The sequence below is a fragment of the Protopterus annectens genome, chromosome 6.part0, assembly GCF_019279795.1.
Source record: "Protopterus annectens isolate FY-2018-M chromosome 6.part0, PAN1.0, whole genome shotgun sequence".
Taxonomy (NCBI): Eukaryota; Metazoa; Chordata; order Ceratodontiformes; family Protopteridae; genus Protopterus; species Protopterus annectens.
This window is the reverse complement of record NC_056737.1, coordinates 938901684-938921489: the sequence shown is the minus strand read 5'-3', so window position 1 is coordinate 938921489 and position 19806 is coordinate 938901684. Positions and strand designations below refer to the sequence as shown.

Below are 19806 nucleotides of genomic sequence, written 5' to 3'. Positions count from 1 at the left end.
CTGAATATTACACATATGGTGAGCCACAGACATCTCCCTTCTCCCAGGGTGGGTAAGCTGGCAATGGACATTCACTCTCATGAGGGAAGGATGCCCCTTGTCACCCGAGCTTTTCGCTATCTCTTCAGAACCTTTAACCACGCGGTTATGTCAATAAAATGTGACAGAGTACTAATGGGGAGATATAGTACTAAAGCGGTCCTATATGCAAATTATGTAATTTTGACAATAAAAACCCTCTTAAAGGATATAAAAATTATCTTTCAGATGTGGCAAAAATTTGGATATATTTTAGAATATAAACTACATTGGGATAAAACGAGAGCAATAGGGGTAATCATTTGAGATTGTGGACAGCAGAGGACTATGAACTGTTCAGACATAAAGTAAGTGATGAGATGATGGAGAAAATTCAGAGTAATTTAATTAGATGCAAATTGCTAATTTAGAACTGGCTTGAGGGTACAAACTCTGCACTGGTATGTGGTCCCATATCTCTCTCATATCAGAGACAGACTTTTTGAATACCTCCACAAAATGGTCTTAATAAAGCATAGACACTGGATAAAATATTTTTGTAGGCAGGGAAGAAAGCAAGAGCAAACTGTTGAGGGCTTATTGGGCTTGAAGTCCTGGAATTGTATCATTATAATAGATTTGTACAGCTCTCTTTCCTGGCAAAAATAATAGGCAGTCACAAGAATGTTAACTGTTTGAGGATGCTTAAAGTTAAAAATCCAGGGATGGGTTCAACAGATATAGTAGAAGCATTTTGGGGAAAGAAACAGACGCTACAGGTTCTTCCAATGATAGATATACTGTGTAATGGGATAAACAGAATTTTTCAAGGAAAGGAAATGAGAAAGTGGAAAAGAGATTTGCTATCATTTGGTGTAAAAACTGGTGATATACACAGAAATAATGCAAGAGCAAGGTGGGGGGGTGGCGATGTACAGCAGTAAAATACTGGGACCAATTGCTAACAGGAGACAGACCTATGAACTGGGAGGGGTTACAGGTTAAAAATACAATCCCTACAAGAGTCTTCCTGGACTAACTGAATAAAACAGGAATTAGGAAAGTCAAACTGGATAAGAAACGGTAAGGAGAGGTGGCCAGCTGGATTATAGAATTAAAGGGGAAAGGTGTAGCTGAGTGCGCATCATATTTTGTTACAAGACCAGCTCATATGACATCAAAGTGGAGTAAGCAACTTAGAAATTTTGATGAGAAACAGTGGTAAATTATCTGTCAAATGTCTAGGAAAGCTGTGAGGTTAAGGAAATTTAGAATATTTACATGGAAAATACTTGCATGTGTTTTTACATGTCATTAAAAGTACATGAAATGTTTCCATTAGTAGATGAAAGATGCTAGATGTGTGGAGAGACAGAAGATGATGACTGGATGCATATCTTTGGGAATGTAAGGAGTTACCTGATTATAAGAAACAAATGGAAAAGATGTTAGAGAGAATTAGACTACAGAAGGTCAGATTAGATAAAGAAGTATTTTTTGTTAGGAGTAGAAGGCTGTTGTGAGGGAAACAGTCCGACACAGGAGCTAATTGACTCAAGTAGTAAACCCAGCATCGACAAAGGTAATGGAACTAGTGTAGGGGGTGAGAGAAGAGGAGGAAGACTTGATAAGATGGAACATACAGGCTTTTATTGCCAAGTGACTCCCTCAGCTAAAGTATTTGGAAGATGGAAAATAGTAGTAGAATCATATTGTCATCAGTGGGCTCTTTGTATATAGTGTAAATAATTAGTATTTTGGGTGGGATTGAGTACTGAGGGGCACTTAATTATTAAATTTGTATACATTATATTTAGCATATCAAATAGATACATTTGTTAAAATTTCATAACAGTAGGCAGGTTTGTGAAGACAATACTAGGAGGCATGGATAAAAATTGCGGAAGAAATTACTAGCAGGGATGGATTTCATTTAATAACACTTTTATGGTAAGGGGACGCTTTCAATTTTTAGCTATTCAGGTTCTGTGTGCTCATGATAAGAATACTGCATACTTGAAATGCTTATGCTTTGGTAAGAGGGTTATAGGTTGGACTGATAAATCTATCGATTTCTTTAAAATGTTTTTTTTTTGTGAAATAGTAATGTAAACTGAATGAATTGAAACTAGGTTTGTTAGAAACAGTTCAGAGCCATCAGTTAACTGAAAATGTTATAACTGTCAGTAATACACTTGCTCATATGTAACAGTGGTATGGGAGTGATGTATTGAAAGATAGGCAGCTGGTGGTGGAGAAATACTTGCACCATACATGAAGACTGCAACAGATGCATTTTAAAAGACTGATTTTAAATGCTTCAAGAGTGAAAAAAAGGCTTTTTCTTATTCTAGGCAGGTACTAACAGAGAAAAATTTGCCATGACTTTTAACGCTCCCTTGGAGGGGAGGCAAGTGTGCTGCTACTTCTACAAAAAGTTTTCACTCTTTCCAGAGATTACAGCTGTTATTACTACCTTTGTGCTCTAACAAGTTGCTGGCAGAGAAAATCTTTTGGACTGCTGATGTCCCCTATATGGCTGGCAAACAAAATCTTTTTAAGACAGGTAACATATCCATCCATCCTCAATCCCTTTTCCCATTTTTGTACATGGAGTTGGGATGTCACTTCAACAGCGACAATCATCTGGAGCCATAGTTTACATTGTCGGGTGGCTAGCAGAGGATGGCTAGAAACATATATATCATTATTGAACTGAGATTATATGCCAGCGATGTTTATGTTACAGAAATTGATTTGATCAAAAATTAAACCATGGCTTATGGATGAGAATCCTGAGCTAGTTTCAGGATAACGACCTGGGGATATATACTATGACTAGTTAAAGAATTTACAAGGTATTTTCAATCTGGTATGAATACAGGTATTTAGTGGAACTGGGATTCTCTGAAAGCATATGATTAACCTTCTCAAGAGATTTTATCTGAAATGTTAAAATACTGATTCTGGTTTAAAACCATGTTCATGGTTACTAGAAGCATATCCATATCTGAATTCTTACACAATGTCAATGATTAATGTAAGCTATATATGGATGATGCTGATCCATTGAAAATAGGAGAGAAATAGAGTTGCCCTGTTAGTTCCATCTCACTTGGACTTTGCTCAGGGGGAATGACAAAATAAAGTCAATAGCAACTTTTTTTTTTTTTTAATTCAGGATGACTTTCTCTCTTTAATATCTTATATGAATGACATGATTCTACATATTTTAAGTAAGTACTACATTTTTCCATGACCATGTTATCTCACTTGTTGCACATTTTTGGCATAAAAGTCAGTATTTTGAAAAGTACAGCTTTTATTGTTTGTAGTTGCTTGGACATATAGATTTTAGACCCTTCTTTTGCAGTGTTAGGTGTAACATTTGGGATCAATACCGAGAGAGACTCAGTGGCAAAAAGTTATATAGTCTATGAGTTCTAAAATTAAAACAAACAACTGTTTAAAATAAATAAGGAAAAAGAACTGCTTTATACTACTGGTACAAGGAGTTACATTTCTGTGAGTCTGTATCAGTATCGTAGCTGCTCCTTATGGCCTGGCTGTGACCGATTTTATAGCCATCTGGATACACAAAGCTTATATAAGTATACTTCTTTGCACTTAATCTGTTTCAGTGATAGTTAACAAAACTGTGCTGCATTTATTTATTTATTTGCTTGATGTTGCTGGTCTCTGTAACTGCATTTTGTTCCCCTCCACCTTCCTGCCCAAGTGTTGTATTCTTAAACTTGATGGCTTTGGAACTGCCCGCCCCTGCTGTAAATTTGATTTTGGAGACTCCTCCCAATCCCATCTCATTTCCTCACTCTACTGAGTGTAGTGTGATCATTTGGAAAGGACTACCTCCTTGCTTCTTTGATTTTGGACACTCCTCCCAGTGCCATCTTATCATCTCATTCTACTGTGTACAGAGAGAGAGCATTTGGGAAGGCCAACGTCCTTAGTTTCTTAATCTTAAATGATCTTCTGTTTTTTCCCTCTCCACTAAAAATGTATACTTTATTCAGCTGTTTTTACTGTAATTGTGTTCTTCCTACTTTATTACCTTATTTTGCCTTGCTTCTTGCTCTTAAGTGTTGAAGTGCTTTTATTCTGCTGTATTTATTACTGCTTGTTAGTATCCTGATTAAATTTGTCTGTTATTATAAGCCTCTTAGTTTTGGATTTAGCACTTGGGCATCATGCCAGTTATTTTACATTTAAGAAGGTTTTTGTGGTCTACACTTGTGGACAAACCCTTATTAAAACCCTCTCTCCATAAGTCCATCCAAGTTTCAGAACACTATGTTTGGACAATTCCTATCAGTTTCTCCTGCCAGCCTGGTTGACATGGACATGCCGAGACACTGTAGCAACTGCCTCATGTTCACTGACAACCCTCTTCTCCTAGCACATAATTCTTCTACTTGTGAGAAATGCATCTATGTCAGTAACCTGGAATCCATGCTCTCTTGCACCACAGTCAGTACTCCTAATAAACAGGAGTTTGCCAGCACAAACACCACACCACCCAAATCACATAGCCAAGCACAACACCCACACACCTATGCAGAGGTCCTCAATAAAAACTTAACTAAACAGTAGAGACCTCCAAAACACACTCACAAACATTCCACACACAACACCAAACACATCAAGAACAGCAGACAACACACCGGTGGTCTCACAAACACAGCCCATAAGGTAGAACAATAAACTCACACAGCCCAAAAGGCATATCAATAAACCAAGCACACTAGTCAATGGCAGCTCAATTGCGAGAAAGACCGACGTCCCCCCTAACAGGCTCTACAAGGAGATGATTACAGTCAGTTGTCTGAATGAACTTAGGCCACCATGCTAGACAGTTGGTTGTCTTAAAACTGTTTACTGATGTTAAGCGCTTTTCGTCTCGGGTTGTACCAAGACTTCTTCAGACAATGTGAATGATTTGAGACATACCTCCCTAGACTACATGAAGAGAGACATGATTGAGCTCTTAGACTGTGTGTCCCACGCAGGTATGACCCTAGCCCTAAGCAGCATCCTACCTTCACCAAGAATAATACCACAATACCAACAAAAAAGAATTGACTTCAACAACTGGCATAGTTTCTGACGTCATTCCAAGGGGATCCATTATCTGTCTATCTGGGATGACATGGCTGACAGGCCTTGATGCTTTGCCAGAGATGGCCTCCACTTGTCACCTCTGGGATTCAGGATTCTGGCCAAGCCTCTTGCCTTCCCCCATTGTGCCTTTTTTAGGCAATGTTCCAAAGACACATCTTCCAACATAAAAGATCTGTCATAAAGCAAATTGAAGGTCATGCTGCTTAATGCTAGGAGCCTTAACCTGAAAATACACTCACTGGAGGCTCTCCTCGTACTGGAAGATGCTGACATCTGTGCAGTCTATGGAAACTTGGTTCAAGGCTGCAGAGAGCACCCCTGCCTTAACAGGCTATACCTCATTCCACACATTCTGACCCCAAAATAAGGTAGGGAAGACTAAGTGTGGCGAAGTCTCTATTTTCGTTAAAAACAAGCACACCACCAGACTGGTTTGCCACCATGATTCACTAGAACTACTCCAGGTGCAATTGACAATTGGTAATACACCCATCCAAGTTAAAGCCAGCTACAGACCCCCCTCCATGACTGAGGACACCCACTCCTCCAACCTGAACCTACTTGACTCCATTAAGGTACCCCTAATACTCTACTCTGATCCTTGGTGACTTCAACTACCTCACCATAGAAGGGGTGAACTATTCCTGGTCTAATGCACTCACCCAATGATTCCTTGACTTCATCAATTCTAACGCACTACACCAGCTTGTCTCATCTCCCACAAGGGGAGATAACATTCTAGTCTTGGTTGTCACCAACATGGGTGACCTTTACACCATCCCTATAGTAAGTTCTTCCCTGGTGAGATCAGACCATCGGTTGGTCTCATTCAAAGTGTCTACCCTGTCACACACACACACACACACACACACGCACGCACGCACGCACGCACACACACACACACACACACACACACACACACACACACACACACACACACACACACACACACAGCACACAGCCATAACCAGGCTAAAAATCTTCTCAAAAGTGGACTACAACCTTCTAAGGGAGGGTATCGTAGTTTCGTTATTCGATGTAATTCTGCTAGCCAACAACTATGCTGAACAGTACGCCAGTGCAGTATACAAGCACCTGTACAACTGCATGGACTCAGCCATACCCAACAGAACTAAAACCTGCTGCTAAAGGAAAAAAAAAATATCTGGTGGACATCCTCTATCAACAGGCTTTCCAACAAAAGGAAGAATCTGTTGTCCAAGGGCAAAAAGGCACAAATTTCCAATTGGAAAAACTCCTTCCTCAAATTAGATCAATAGTGAAAACCTCCAAACCCAATTATGAATCAAAACTAGCCTCAGAAACAAAGGGTAACCACAAAGCCTTTTTCAATTATGCCAGGAACCTCCACGGCAAAGCCCAGGTAGGTTCTGAATTAGTTCTTACTGGTACAATTTACACGGATCCTGTTGACTTAGCCAACCTTCTAGCAGATAGGTTCAGTGCAAACTTCACCCCCCGTCCCCCAGCAAAGGCCCATTCGACATCCCTGATACGTGCCCCACACATCACATCTCCTTAGAACAAGTGTTAAAGGCCCTATCCAAGGCAGAAAGCACAGCTTCCATGGAACCTGACAGTACACCAGGTTGTATTCTGCACCATCTATAGCAAGAACTAGCCTCACCACTGAGCTCCCTATTCAACCACAGCCTACGTACAGGTTTCATTCCAGCAGTGTGAGAACTATCACTGTCATCCCCTTGCACAAAGGTGGTGACACCACTGACCAGGAAACTATTGCAACACTAGCTTGTCTGATCTGTAAGACCATGGAGCGCATTATTATGGACCTCATAAACAAGGACATCTCCAAGCACTTGACTCCACCCAGTTTGGATTTGTTAAGGGCAGATCATGCCTGATGAACCTGGCTGACTTCTTTGAGACTGACACTAAGGTCCTGGATGAGGGAAAGTCAGTACATACAGCTTACCTTGACTTGGCCAAAGCCTTTGACACAATCTCTCACTCTGGCATCATCGAAAAGCTAACACAACTTGGCGTACATCCCTGTCTCATCAGGTGGGTGGCCAACTGGCTCACCAATAGGATCCACAAGGTCAAAATAGGTGTCTCCACTTCCGACAGCAAACCTGTCACTAGTGGTGTTCCCAGGGATCTGTCCTGGGACCCCTACTATTTGGCATCTATGTCTCAGAGGTCCAGGCAATGACAAAAGGCCTGTGGCTGACCAAGTTTGCAGACAACTAGAAGTTGGGTGCTATCATTGACTCCCCAAATGATGTTAACGCACTACAAGAGGGTCTCACAGCAATGAATGATTCATGCCAAAGTCATGGCCTTAAGGTAAACACGAAAAAATGTATTATCATACCATTCAGCAAAAACACAGCCCCTACTGATTACCACATCAACAGCAAATCCCTAAGCACACAACCTGTGGTGACAGACCTGGGTACACATGTTGACAACAATCTTACATTCGACCATCATATAGCGGCAGTGGTCAAAAAAGCCTTTTACTTGGTTAATCTCATAAGCTGAGTGAAAGGCCTAAATCTAAAATGAGACATTCACAAAACCTGCTGCAGAGACAGGTTTATCTCCCAGAGGCTGCCCCATCTCTGGAATACACTTCCCATACTTGTCAGAGTACCTCGCTGACCATCTTCAAGCGCAACCTTGATGAGTAGATGGGAAACCGCAAATTTGTCCTAGGGGTTCCACCTGTGTCTCTTATTGACAGGGGCAATGGGTGTCTATTGAGGTTTCTTTTTTGAGGAGAAACTCTTGGTTAGGCTTGTAAGGGCACCAGGGCCATTAGCCTAGTAACCTCCTATGATCCTAAGAGGCTCAACTCCATAAATAGGGGTATTCTGTATCAAGACAAACAGAGCAGGGGGCTGAAAAATAATTTAGCCAGTTTTATATTACTTCTCAGTATTTTGTGCAACCTTAAGGAAGTGCATATAAGATATTTTTTTCAGGGGCAGTCTTACAAAGTTACTATGGAGTTTCCATACAGATATGTTTTTCTACAACTTGAGTCTTAGACATCAATTATACAAATTGAGAAGTCTGAAATTTATACAGAAAGCTGCAAGAAATGGAAACTAGCTAAAAATGAATAAGCTGGTGGGCAGAAATGGGTACACTATGTTAAAAATATAATTTTCGTGAACCTGGATGGGATCTATTGATCCATCCATTCACAACCCTCTTTTCCCATTTTTGCACATGAGGTCAGGGTGTTATATCAAGTGTGAATGATATCTATGAGAAAATGATTTAGAATGTTGCTTGCTGACAAACTTTTCCTAAATTACATCAAAAGTTTCAGGTTAAAGACCAGATGTCTTATAGTTATAACCTGAAGACGTGTTATTTTAGGGAAACAGCAGTGATGGAGGAGAGACCTAGATCTAGGGATAGTTGCTGTCTCCACCAAGTGATTCTCTTCTGATTTAAAAAGACAAAGGGTGTTGGTGATGGGACCAGAGAGGCTTCAGATACCACTGCATCTTACTCATGTGGAGACTTGTCAGGGGAATCATTAGAATCACAGATGCCATGAGAGCCAAAATCCTGACATTTTTCCTCACAGGGATTTGTCTATTTTTTCCAATGGAAAACAAGCTATTGTCATAGCATAGTCACCCATCTGAGGCAAATTGTTAGCCTGCTCTGGTGACAAAGGCTGTTTGCTTAACTTTTTTTTGTGGCTGGAAGAAAGACATACCATGGGACTGGTAGTTTGTTCCATGGTCAAGCCGAAAATCTCTCTTTCTTGGGAAGCAATCAGTAAGAACTGGTACAAATTTAAAGTCTTTAAATGTCACCTTTTTCAGACAAAACACAATAAAAAGCTCTTTACCATTTGTCATCCTACAAAAAAGTAAAATAGACAATTTCTTCACAGAAAAAATGTTTTTCAAATTACTTTTAAAACTGAGATAAAAAAAAAACTATGTCTGCTTTAAAAGTACATTTAATTCTTGTGGCAGCTAGTTAACACAAACACCTAGCTTAAAATTACTTTCCAAAACAGGAAATTATTATAAAGCAACAATTTTGTAATGTGAAAGATTTTTCCCCAAAAGGAGCTTATCTGCCCAGAAAAGGGACAGCATAAGCCGACCAACAATCCTTGAAAGTCTACATGATATAACCCATTTAGCAGCAGTAATCAATATGATGGACATCTCTTCATCCTACTCAAAACTTCAATAAGGAGTGGGGTAGAAATGGTCTTTTTTCTTTCTTGATGAGAGAGCTCCTGCAAAAATATGATCTAGTGGGAATTGTTGAAGCTTGAATGGTATTCTGCAGATTGGTAGTACAGCAAACATTCCTGACAAAACTCTATAGAATATAAAAAATTAGCTTGGTCACTCAGTGGACTAGTGCCCAGGATGCCCTAATGATAAGCATATATATATATATAAAAGTTTGGCATTTTGGTAACAGCTGCTGTTTCAGTTTCTAACACAAAACCTCTGCAAAACATTTCCAACAAAATATGTAGGTTCATTTATCTCCGGGCAAGAACATTACTGCCAAACAATTACTAATGCAAAATGACGACCCATTAAGCAAAAAGGAAACTCTCTGTGTTGTTCCCTCTTATTTAAGCTAAAGCATTCTCCTCACAAATAGCAAAACTAGTCATGAAATCCCCTTCCTATAATATAAGGCAAACAACACACTCAGTCCAAGTTTACTAACCTCCAGGACTAAATATAACACAAACTATAGTTTTCCATGTTGGCCCCAAATTCTGGCAGATCCCCCCACCTATCTCAAAAACTTGGCCTCTTATTTCAAATTTTAAGACCATCTAAAAGCATATTTTTAAACAGGCCAAATACAACTGTCTTCCTTCAGGCCACATCACTTAACCTCCTTTAACTATTTTCATCTGCCCACCCTCTATACTTATTACTGTACTAGAGCGTTGATAAATCTCCACCTTATTAGCTCCTTCACCCTTACTTTACACCTCCTTCTCACCCCCCCATTTTTTAATATGTGTTGACATCCTACAGAGAACTTCTAACAGCTTTTGTCATGTACTACATTCTAAATACTGTGTATTTAATATATATATATATATATATATATATATATATATATATATATATATATATACGCACACATATAATACCTTCTGATTTATCATGTTATCAGTACATATTGTTTACAATTCTGATTTTATCTTTACTTTACCTCTACGATGAACCTGAAACTGGTCCATTATGATCAGTATTGTACTACAGTAAACACATTTAAGCTAAGGAACAAACCGACCAACAAATAAAAAGTTAGCTAAGAAATTGGTGTCTTGAAATCAATACCCAGAAAATTACCCAGCGAAAGTGTTTCAAAACATGAACAGTCTCAGCAAGCATAATTCCAACAGATCCAGATTAAAATCCTGGCTTGGAATTCTGGAAACTGATGTCTAAGGTGGAAGAGTTCATTATCTGTAGCTGGAATGTTTTAGTGTAGGGCATAGTTTTTACAATTATGACTGATGTAACCTGTTCTAATACAGGCACAAAAACCTGACTGGAGGAGCAGTCTTACCTAGTAAAACAGGCATGGGTTTTTTAGTCACTAATGCCTGCCTGATCCAATACAGACACCGCAGTTTTCAATTTTTTTTGTCAACTTTATGAGAGGAAGCTTTAGTGTGCTTCTTTTCCTTGGATGTTTCTTTAAAACAGGAAATTTACACTTAGCTATCAATTTCATAGTAATCAAGGGAAAATAAATATATGTTAACTGTTTATTTTGTTCTAAAAAGTTGATAAATTTCTCACTCTTCTAACTGAAGTTATTCATAGGTTCATACTAGGCTGCTGATCAGTTAGAACATTTGTAGCCTAGCCTCAAGATCTCAATTTGTTAGTACATTATGGCATGAAAAATTACCACCTCCTTTCAATGAGGTCTTGTGGGACCGTTCTGAAGGTGAATTTACAGTTTCTTATCCATCCCTTCATTCAAGTTGTGCTTAAAATGATTTCAGGAACTATTTTTGCTTTACATCTAAAGGAAATCTGTGCCATAAAAAAGAGATTCTTTCAAAGATATATATCTTGCCAGCAGGTCCTATTTGTATTGTGGTAGATGTTTAGTTCGTCTAAGTGGGTTTTTAGGGTGTTGTTTTATGGATGTGTAGAAGGTCACATAGGACTGGATCCTTCAATGCTTTGTAAATGTGAAAGAGGCTCTCCCTCAATAGTCTGTAAGTAACAGAGAAGAGAGAAAGTGCTTTAAGGTGATCTGTGTAGTACAAGGAAGATGTGTCCATGATTCTCTAAGTCAGCAAATACTGTGGTCTTTCAGACTGAGTTGCATGTTTAGACAAGTACATACTGAAAGGGGTAATATATTCCACTATGAATCCGATGAGGGAGGAGTAGAGAGGGATGATAACTTCACTTGACCGAGAGATGTATTCTTTGGTAATCAGTCTGGGTAGATGAGAGGATGTCCTAATGACAGTATACGTGATGATCAAAGGACAGCTCATTGTCAATGAAAGTGCCCCAGTCCTTAACTGTGCCACTTTTCAAATAGGTGTTAATGACAGTTGCATGTGTGCCCTTGTTTGCCAAAGGGCATAATAAAACATTTACTGGCATTCAGCTTAAGATCACAGTCCAGGCACCACTTGTTTGTGATAGGCTCTCCTGAGAATCTGGAAGTCAGCTGGAGAGACTATGATATCTCCAAGTTTGCAGCCATCCACAAACTTGGTTAGCCACAGGCATTTGGCATTGGTCTTACACTGGAGAAGTAAATAAGGAAAAGTGGCCCAGGGACACATCCCTGAGGGGTATCACTACTAACAACTGCTTTTGATGAGAACACACACCCCCACTCTAGCAGAATGGGTTCTGCCAATAAACCAGTTTGTTAAGCAACAGGTAACATAGGGGTTTACATTTAGTTTGATTAGCTTGTCAATAATGCCACAAAGTGAGATTCTACCTTAGGCCTTGGCTAGGTGGAGGTAAGCAGTGTGAACATTCTCTACATCTAATGCATCAGTGACATGGTCCAAGAAATCTACCAAGTTTAGAAGGTAGGATTTACCTTACTGAACCCTGATTTGGGTCAAGGGACCATAGATTGATGATATCCATGTTAGAAAGTTCCATAATGATTTGTTCTGTTGCTTTATTTATTCGTCATTGTTGACTAAAACAGTATGACTGGACAAAGCCAATTTTCAGTAAAGGTCCATGTGAAAAATATTCCAGCACAATATTTTACCACTTGTATACAAAAAAAAATATTATTCAACAATATGTTACAAAAAACTGCAGACAGTATATACAAAATATGTTACAGCAGACAGTAGATTTAGATCTCACAAAAATGAGGCACATATATATTTCACAGACAGTATTACATATAAGATTTTGTCAATAAACAATAATGGTATTTACAAGTAAGACACTTTAAATGTTCTTACATAATAAAAAACTTTCATGGTTAATGTGGTTATTTAGGTATAACTGACAGAAATAGTGCAGGATACGTTTTGGAGTACAGACAGAAAACTAGAAAATGTTTAAAGAACTAGAGTTAATGGGGAGAGCAGGGTGTAGGTTTGTGTAGTTGACAGGTAATAAGGCATATCTCTGATTTGAATTGGTGTGACTGACAGGACAATAGAGTGAAAGAAAACAAGAAGGGATGGAACTAAAGGAGAGTAAGACTGAGAAGTAAGAATATTCAGCGTAGACTGAAAACTAATGAAAAGTGGAGGAAAATATGACAAAGGAGGGATTAGGATAAAATTTCATCTAAGAGAGAGAGGTGCACAGCCAAGGACTGGTTTAGATATTGTTACAGCAGTTATTTAAAATTGTAACTTTTTTTCATCTAGCTTTAGTTCTGCTCAGATGGCATTCTAGAGTATATATACATACAGTATATATATATATATATATATATATATATATATATATATATATATATATACTGAGTCCTCTGTTGAGTTATATATCTATAATTAGCAAGAATTTATCTCCAGAGCAACAGTCCCTATTTGGTCAGTAGAACTGCAGGATGTCGTAGTATTGGGCATTTTCTGGTGAGTGTATAAGCTTGTGTGCAGTTACTTACTGTGTATAAGTTTAGTAGTTTGGTATCTCAAATCTGTTAGCTGCTTTAGGGTGTGGCGATGGTATGTCCTATAAAAAGTTGTTAAGCACTCACCATAACTTTCCATCTGTGTTGTCAGTCTTCATTCATTCTTGACGAATGGGACTCTGTTCCAATCCCCGGAACTGGCTCGGCCGTTATACAGCTCACGCCGGCCAAAAAGCTCTCGAATTAAGACTCTACCCACAATGCTCCTCTCTCCATTACCTCAGATCGAGTTTGCAGACCATAGCAAGAGTGTACACAGCAACTGTAAGCAGAAGAAATGTCCAAGGTAAAAACCCTATGGAAACCCAGAACAAGGGTTTGATTCCCCCAGGAAATCTACAGGAGGGGGAACGTGGGTGGGATGTCAAGAATGAATGAAGATTGACAACATAGACGGAACGTTATGGTGAGTACATAACTTCTTTATCTGATGTTGTTAATCTTCGTTCATTCTTGACATCCCACCCATGTTCCCCCTCCTGTAGATTTCCTGGGGGATCGAACCCTTGTTCTGGGTTTCCATAGGGTTTATATAAAGTAACAAAAACACATAGAATATAAAACAAGCAAGAGAAAGACTGTAGTAAGCACTGCCAAGACAAAGATGAAGGCCAATGAAATGGCCAGCAAATCCATGAATACAAGCAGACTGACCACATACCTCAAATGGCATAAAGGAGTGAATAGGGTGCATAGTGCACATTATTTCATAGTTATTTTCCCTCCACTGGAGTGAGACTGTGTCCTACCATGCCTAATGTCATCTGACTACTATAAAAGAACAACCAGAAGACTTACTTTCATCTACAGGTATCTTATTTCCATGTAAAGAATTCCTGAAGCAATGATCATTGTAAAGGACATCCAGAGGCTAACTGTACTTTTACCAGTGTCTTCAAATACGGTTCTCTAACAAGCCCACAGCTGGTTGCAGCAATTATAAACACTGAATGAGTTGCACATAATCATGCACTCAAACATCACTGTAACTTCTGTATGAAAACAATAGTATGATTCAAAACTTCAAGACATATTCAGCCAGAAAATAATTCATTGTATATGTAAATATGTTATCTCATGCCACTGTTGTGTCACTATTACAAGGCAGAAGCTTAAAGAAATGAGACAACAAAATGGTGGTAGAACTTTTTCAAAGTTACAAGGCCATTTATCGACCAATATCTCTCGGTCCTTATTCCCTCCAATTACAAGACTGCCTGCACTCCTACAGAAAATCAAAGCCTTTCAAGCTACATGGAATAAACTTCATAAGATACTCCCATAAGAAACCCCTGAACTGTGTGCTCTCTGGTAGCTACAAGTGAATTACCACTCATTATTGTATTTTGCAGGTATCACAAGTATCAGTAAAAATAAAAGACTGTGTAAAGTTTAAGGACAAACTTGAGCAGAGTTGCCACAGTATGACAAATCAAAGTAAACATGTTTGTACCAAATGTATGAACTAGTTTCTTCTGCACTTGTACCTCTTACCTGGCACACGAAAAGTTGTCTTTGTGAAAGTGTCATTCTGAGTCAGGACGTACCTTAGCAATAGCACATAAGACCTATGTAACATGACAGATTTGGAAAGAATAAAATCGTGGGGGACTTCTGTGAAAAGCAAGGTCCCCAATCCGTAGTATAAAAGGCAGCTATGTTAGTAAACCACATTCTGAATCCTCACTATAGATACGCATACATGACACACTATGAATGACCTCTTTACTTCAGCTACCCAATAGCTTACCAACCTCCATTTTTACTTAAATTTCTTAACTGGGCATACTCACAACATACAAATGCCTTTTTTGCAAGTGTGATTAGGCTTTGGGGCTGTTTTATCATTAATGACTTGCTCAAAGCCACAAAGTAAGCACACACAGAGTAAAAAAAATCAAACCAAAGACTGCATGAAGAAGCGTATTATCAGGTTACCAGCTCACTTAATGCCCTATGATAAACTACTGACACATACTGCATTTATTTTTGCCTGAGTAATAGCTGAAAAGTGTGAGACACATTAGTTCACTTTTCAGCTTAAAATGTATAATTTATTAATTCAGTTTAAAAGTAAACTGTTCCAAGATGCATATTTCACCCCTCAGACTTTTACTTTCCAGATAAAACTTAGACTCTTCACTCTCAAGTCCCTTCTTATGCTTCCACTGTCTTGTTTATCAAACCTATTACACATTTTCAGTCATCTACAAAGATGCAGTTTATTTTTTCCAAAATTTCCACAATATCACTAGGAGCAAATGTAATCCTGTCCCTTCTACAGGATGCACCTTCAAGTGGCCTTCAGGTCAAGTACAGTATGATGCTCATGATCACTAGTTTTGATATTAGTGTGTGCATGCATTACTGACAGTTGTTAGCTGCACTTACATAAGCTTACATACTCCTGTGTATCAAAATGAGCCTTAAACTCACCCAAGTTAAGAGTTCAGTTAACTTGCAAGCAGTGAATGATGAAAACAATATAATTCATTATATTCAGTTGGCTTCTAACTTTAGAATAAAAATCAATTCTTACAAATGGTCTGAAAAACTCAGGAATTTTATTCCTAATGTCTTATATTATGTTATTTACTTAACATATTTGACACACAGTGTGCAAAAGAAGATATCATCAACAAAGTGGTTAAATTACATAGTTCAGTGTGCAAATGGATGCACATCTTACCTTACATTAGCAACAGAATCATTGGCAAGCTCAAGAGCTGGTAAAAAGAAGTATTTACAGAAGAAAGATTTAGAAAATAGCTCCATCACATATTCACAAGTGTCCAAAAAGCGAAGTCTGTTCCAATAGCTTTTCCCCTGACCAAGCTCTGGAAAAAGGATAAACATTATGAAACTGTGATGAATATCTTGAATAATTCTTTAACTAATCATAGTCAAACATAATACATACACACAAAACAGAACACTGTTTTTTAAATATTTCTCTTCTAGCTGGATTAACCAGGTTATCTGTCAGGCCTGTACAGCATGTACTCCTGATAACCAAATGAACACTAGTAACTAAGCATTGTGCAATTCATATGCATGCCGACTATATGTTCATTTCTGCTGCGAGTCCAAGACCTGGAAATTTACAATTTTACTTACTAAAGAACAATGACAAATTATATACACTGTCAACAATATCACTGTACTCAAAACACCTTTATTGAATTATCGCTTGTGACACAGGTAAACTTACATTTCTATATAAAACTAATTAAACCACATTAACAAGTTCATATTTACAAACATTACACATCACATAGATTGTTCTATATATACCATATAACCAAAGCAGTATTACATAAATCTATCAATTCCTGTTTTCTCTTAAACTTCATTCCTCCTCCAAATCATTTTTCTGCATGTGTAGTCCCCACTATTTCCATTTTTTTTCTATGTAAATTACTCCTACCCTTTTCTAATGATCCCACTTCCTGTTCTTTTATTTCTGTTACAATACTCACTACTTCAAGTATAGTTGGTTTAGACTTTGATTAAGCATTTTCTAGTATTTTTTTTTTTTGGCAGCCACCTGCCAACTTAATAGGTCTCGCTATATCTAGGCAATTTAGATCCTGTAACCCAGCTCAAAAAAAAATCCTTGGTTACACTCATTTGCTCAACCAGTATATAGGGAATTTTTAAAGTCTGCCAGCTATCATATTCCCAAAACATATGTCCCTTGTTACCTCTTTCTTCCCCATCACCGTCAATATTTGCCATCTACCTGAGGAAAAAATCTATGGAGTCTGTTTGGGGTATCAAAACAAACTTTCAGGCAAAAATATTAAACCTTCTAGATTTGGTTTCATATTTGAGAACCATACATATATCCTCCCATTGTTTCCTTAGGAATGTGCATCTAATCTCTCCTCCCAGTCTTTTCTTATCTCCTCTGACTGATTCCTATAGTTACCATGCAATATTTTATATGGTCTACTAATTAGCAGCTTCTGTTCTAGATTCAGTTAATAACTTAAACAGTGCAGGCCTTTCATTTAGGATTCTCCTATCCCTTTCTCTTTGTCTATACTCTGATTTCAATCACTGATAGGGAAGGCAATCCAAATGCCTTTTTGGCCTCTTCCCATTCTATTACCTTTCCCTCTCCGCTAAAGGAGTTGGACAGGATAAACCCTCAAGGTATTTGTTCCCAATACCTTGGTTCATTTGCCAGCTTCCTCCAGTAAATTCCAGCCCCATCCTGCCTATTCTTTGTACCCCTAACTGCAGTCATCTCTTATCAGCAGAATGTCTTTTCTCCATTCCCATGTTGGCTTACTTCTTAGCATACTTTCTGCTACTTTATAAATATAATATTTTGCATGACTGTTGTTATTCTCCTTACTGATCTGCATCCAAAATCCCACTCTTTCATTATTTCTTGAATTACCCCCCCCCCCCCCGGCTTCATCATTATCCTTTTCCACTTTAAATTGTAGCTTTCTTCTTGTGTTATGTATAAGAGTCTTAACTGTGTAGCGCTAATATTTCCCTTCAAATCGGATAACCCTAAACATCCTTGTTTTATTGGGAGGATCAGCTTATCCCAATTGGCTCTTGCCCCCCCAAGATAAAATCCTTCAATGATTTATTAATTACTATCCACAACTTCTCCTCTTGCTGATTAAAATATACCTGACCTGTGTATAAACCTAAAGGGACTAAAACATTTTTACTGCTTGCATCTTGCTATCCATATCCACAGGCAATAGCTTACAGTTCTCAGTTTTTGCAATATCTTTTATTTAGTTTCTTTCCACAAATCCAAAACTGCCACAACAGAATCTGTTCTAATCCATATTCCTAAATACTTCATTTTAACACTACCCCATAAATATGGTTAGTGTTGAATCAATTAACATGTGGGTACATAGTTTACAGCTACAGAATTTTTTTATCTTTACTAATTTTATATCCTGAAAAACCCAGAACTGCCTCAGAATGTTCCATCAACACTGAGATGTCCATTATTAGTTCTATCAGATACAAAATAATCCATCCATCCTCAACCCCTTTTCCTATTTTTGTACATGGGGTCAGGGTGTCACTTCTGCAGTGACAATCATCTCAAGCCAAGGTCTACACTACTGGGTCATCTGCAAATAAAGCCAACTTTTCTTAAACATACTTGATTTTCTGAGTCCCTTATTTTCTTTGCCAATGGTTCTAAATATATTCAATGGGAAAAGAGGACACCTCTGTGTGATTCCTCAGTTCAAGCACACCTTATCAGAGAGGAACCTTCCCACTTTGATTTTTGCCTCTGATCTCTCAAAGTACTTGTGATCCGCAACCCATTTAATTTTATTTCTTAGCTTTGCCTTCACCGTGAAAACTGCAATTTTCTAGTTGGCTCAATGGCAGAGATGAATGGTGTTTGCCTAATCCACTGGCAACTCAAGTAGTGGAATGATTCAGGCTGCTGGTAGGACTGATGGAGGGGCTAGAATGAACTAGCTGATAGCCAGCTCTGCCTGTTGCTCCTACTACTATTGGGACACTCTGGGTATCCTTCTTCTACACTGCCCTGGTTTCTGCCTGCAAATCTTGGTATTTTATAACTTGGTGTCACTCTGTATATAAGACACTGTAGTCACTGGATGTAGCAATTTCAATGATCAATGCTAGTCTTGTTTTCTTTTCATGGACTACTATATCTGGTTTTCTCACATCTATTTTTTAACTGTTCATAATGGGTGATCTGACATGATATAAACTTCTCATTTTCTATAATGCTTTGTGGCTCATGTTTCCAATGTGTTTCAGCTACTTCAATATTACAGTGTTTGTTCAATCCCCAGTGCAGTCTAGCCACATTATTATACCTTTCAGTATACACTCCTTCTGCCATTAGAATTTCACAACCAGCAACAAGATGTGTGACTGTTTCCAATTCTGTTTTACAAAACCTGCATTTCTCTGTTTCTCTCACATGTAAACCAACATGTACAGTGGATATAAAAAGTGTACACACCCCTGTTAAAATGTCAGGTTTTTGTGATATAAAAAATGAGACCACAATAAATCATTTCAAAACTTTTCCACCTTTAATGTGACCTATAACCTGTACAATTCAATTAAAAAACAAACAAATCTGTTAGGAGGAAAAAATATAAAAAAAATAAAAAACATACAATAAGTTGGTTGCATAAGTGTGCACACCATTAAACTAATACTTTTTTGAAGCACCTTGTGATTTAATTACAGCATTCAGTCTTCTTGGGTACACACCTGCCATCAATTAAAGAGACTCTGATTAACCCCAAATAAAGTTCAGCTGTCCTAGTAGGATTTTTCTGACATTTACTCAGTTGCCTGCTACAGCAAAAGCCATAGTTCGCACAGCATCAAAGGGATCTCACTGTCGAAAGTTAACAGTCAGGAGAAGGATACAAAAAAAAATTTCACAGCACTTGATATATCATAGAACACAGTTAAGACAGTCATCAAAAAGTGGAGAAAATATGAGACAACAGT

The 19806-nt window shown here is 38.1% G+C and overlaps 1 protein-coding gene across 1 annotated transcript in view; it reads right to left on the bottom strand.

The window, feature by feature from the left end:
• The window catches only part of PPP4R4 (protein phosphatase 4 regulatory subunit 4), a 2733238-nt gene that overhangs the window by 433991 nt on the left and 2279441 nt on the right, over positions 1-19806 (bottom strand). The window contains exon 16 of the mRNA XM_044073596.1: positions 16001-16148. Within this exon, the coding sequence (XP_043929531.1) occupies positions 16001-16148 (148 nt within the window). The remainder of the gene's footprint in view (positions 1-16000; positions 16149-19806) is intronic.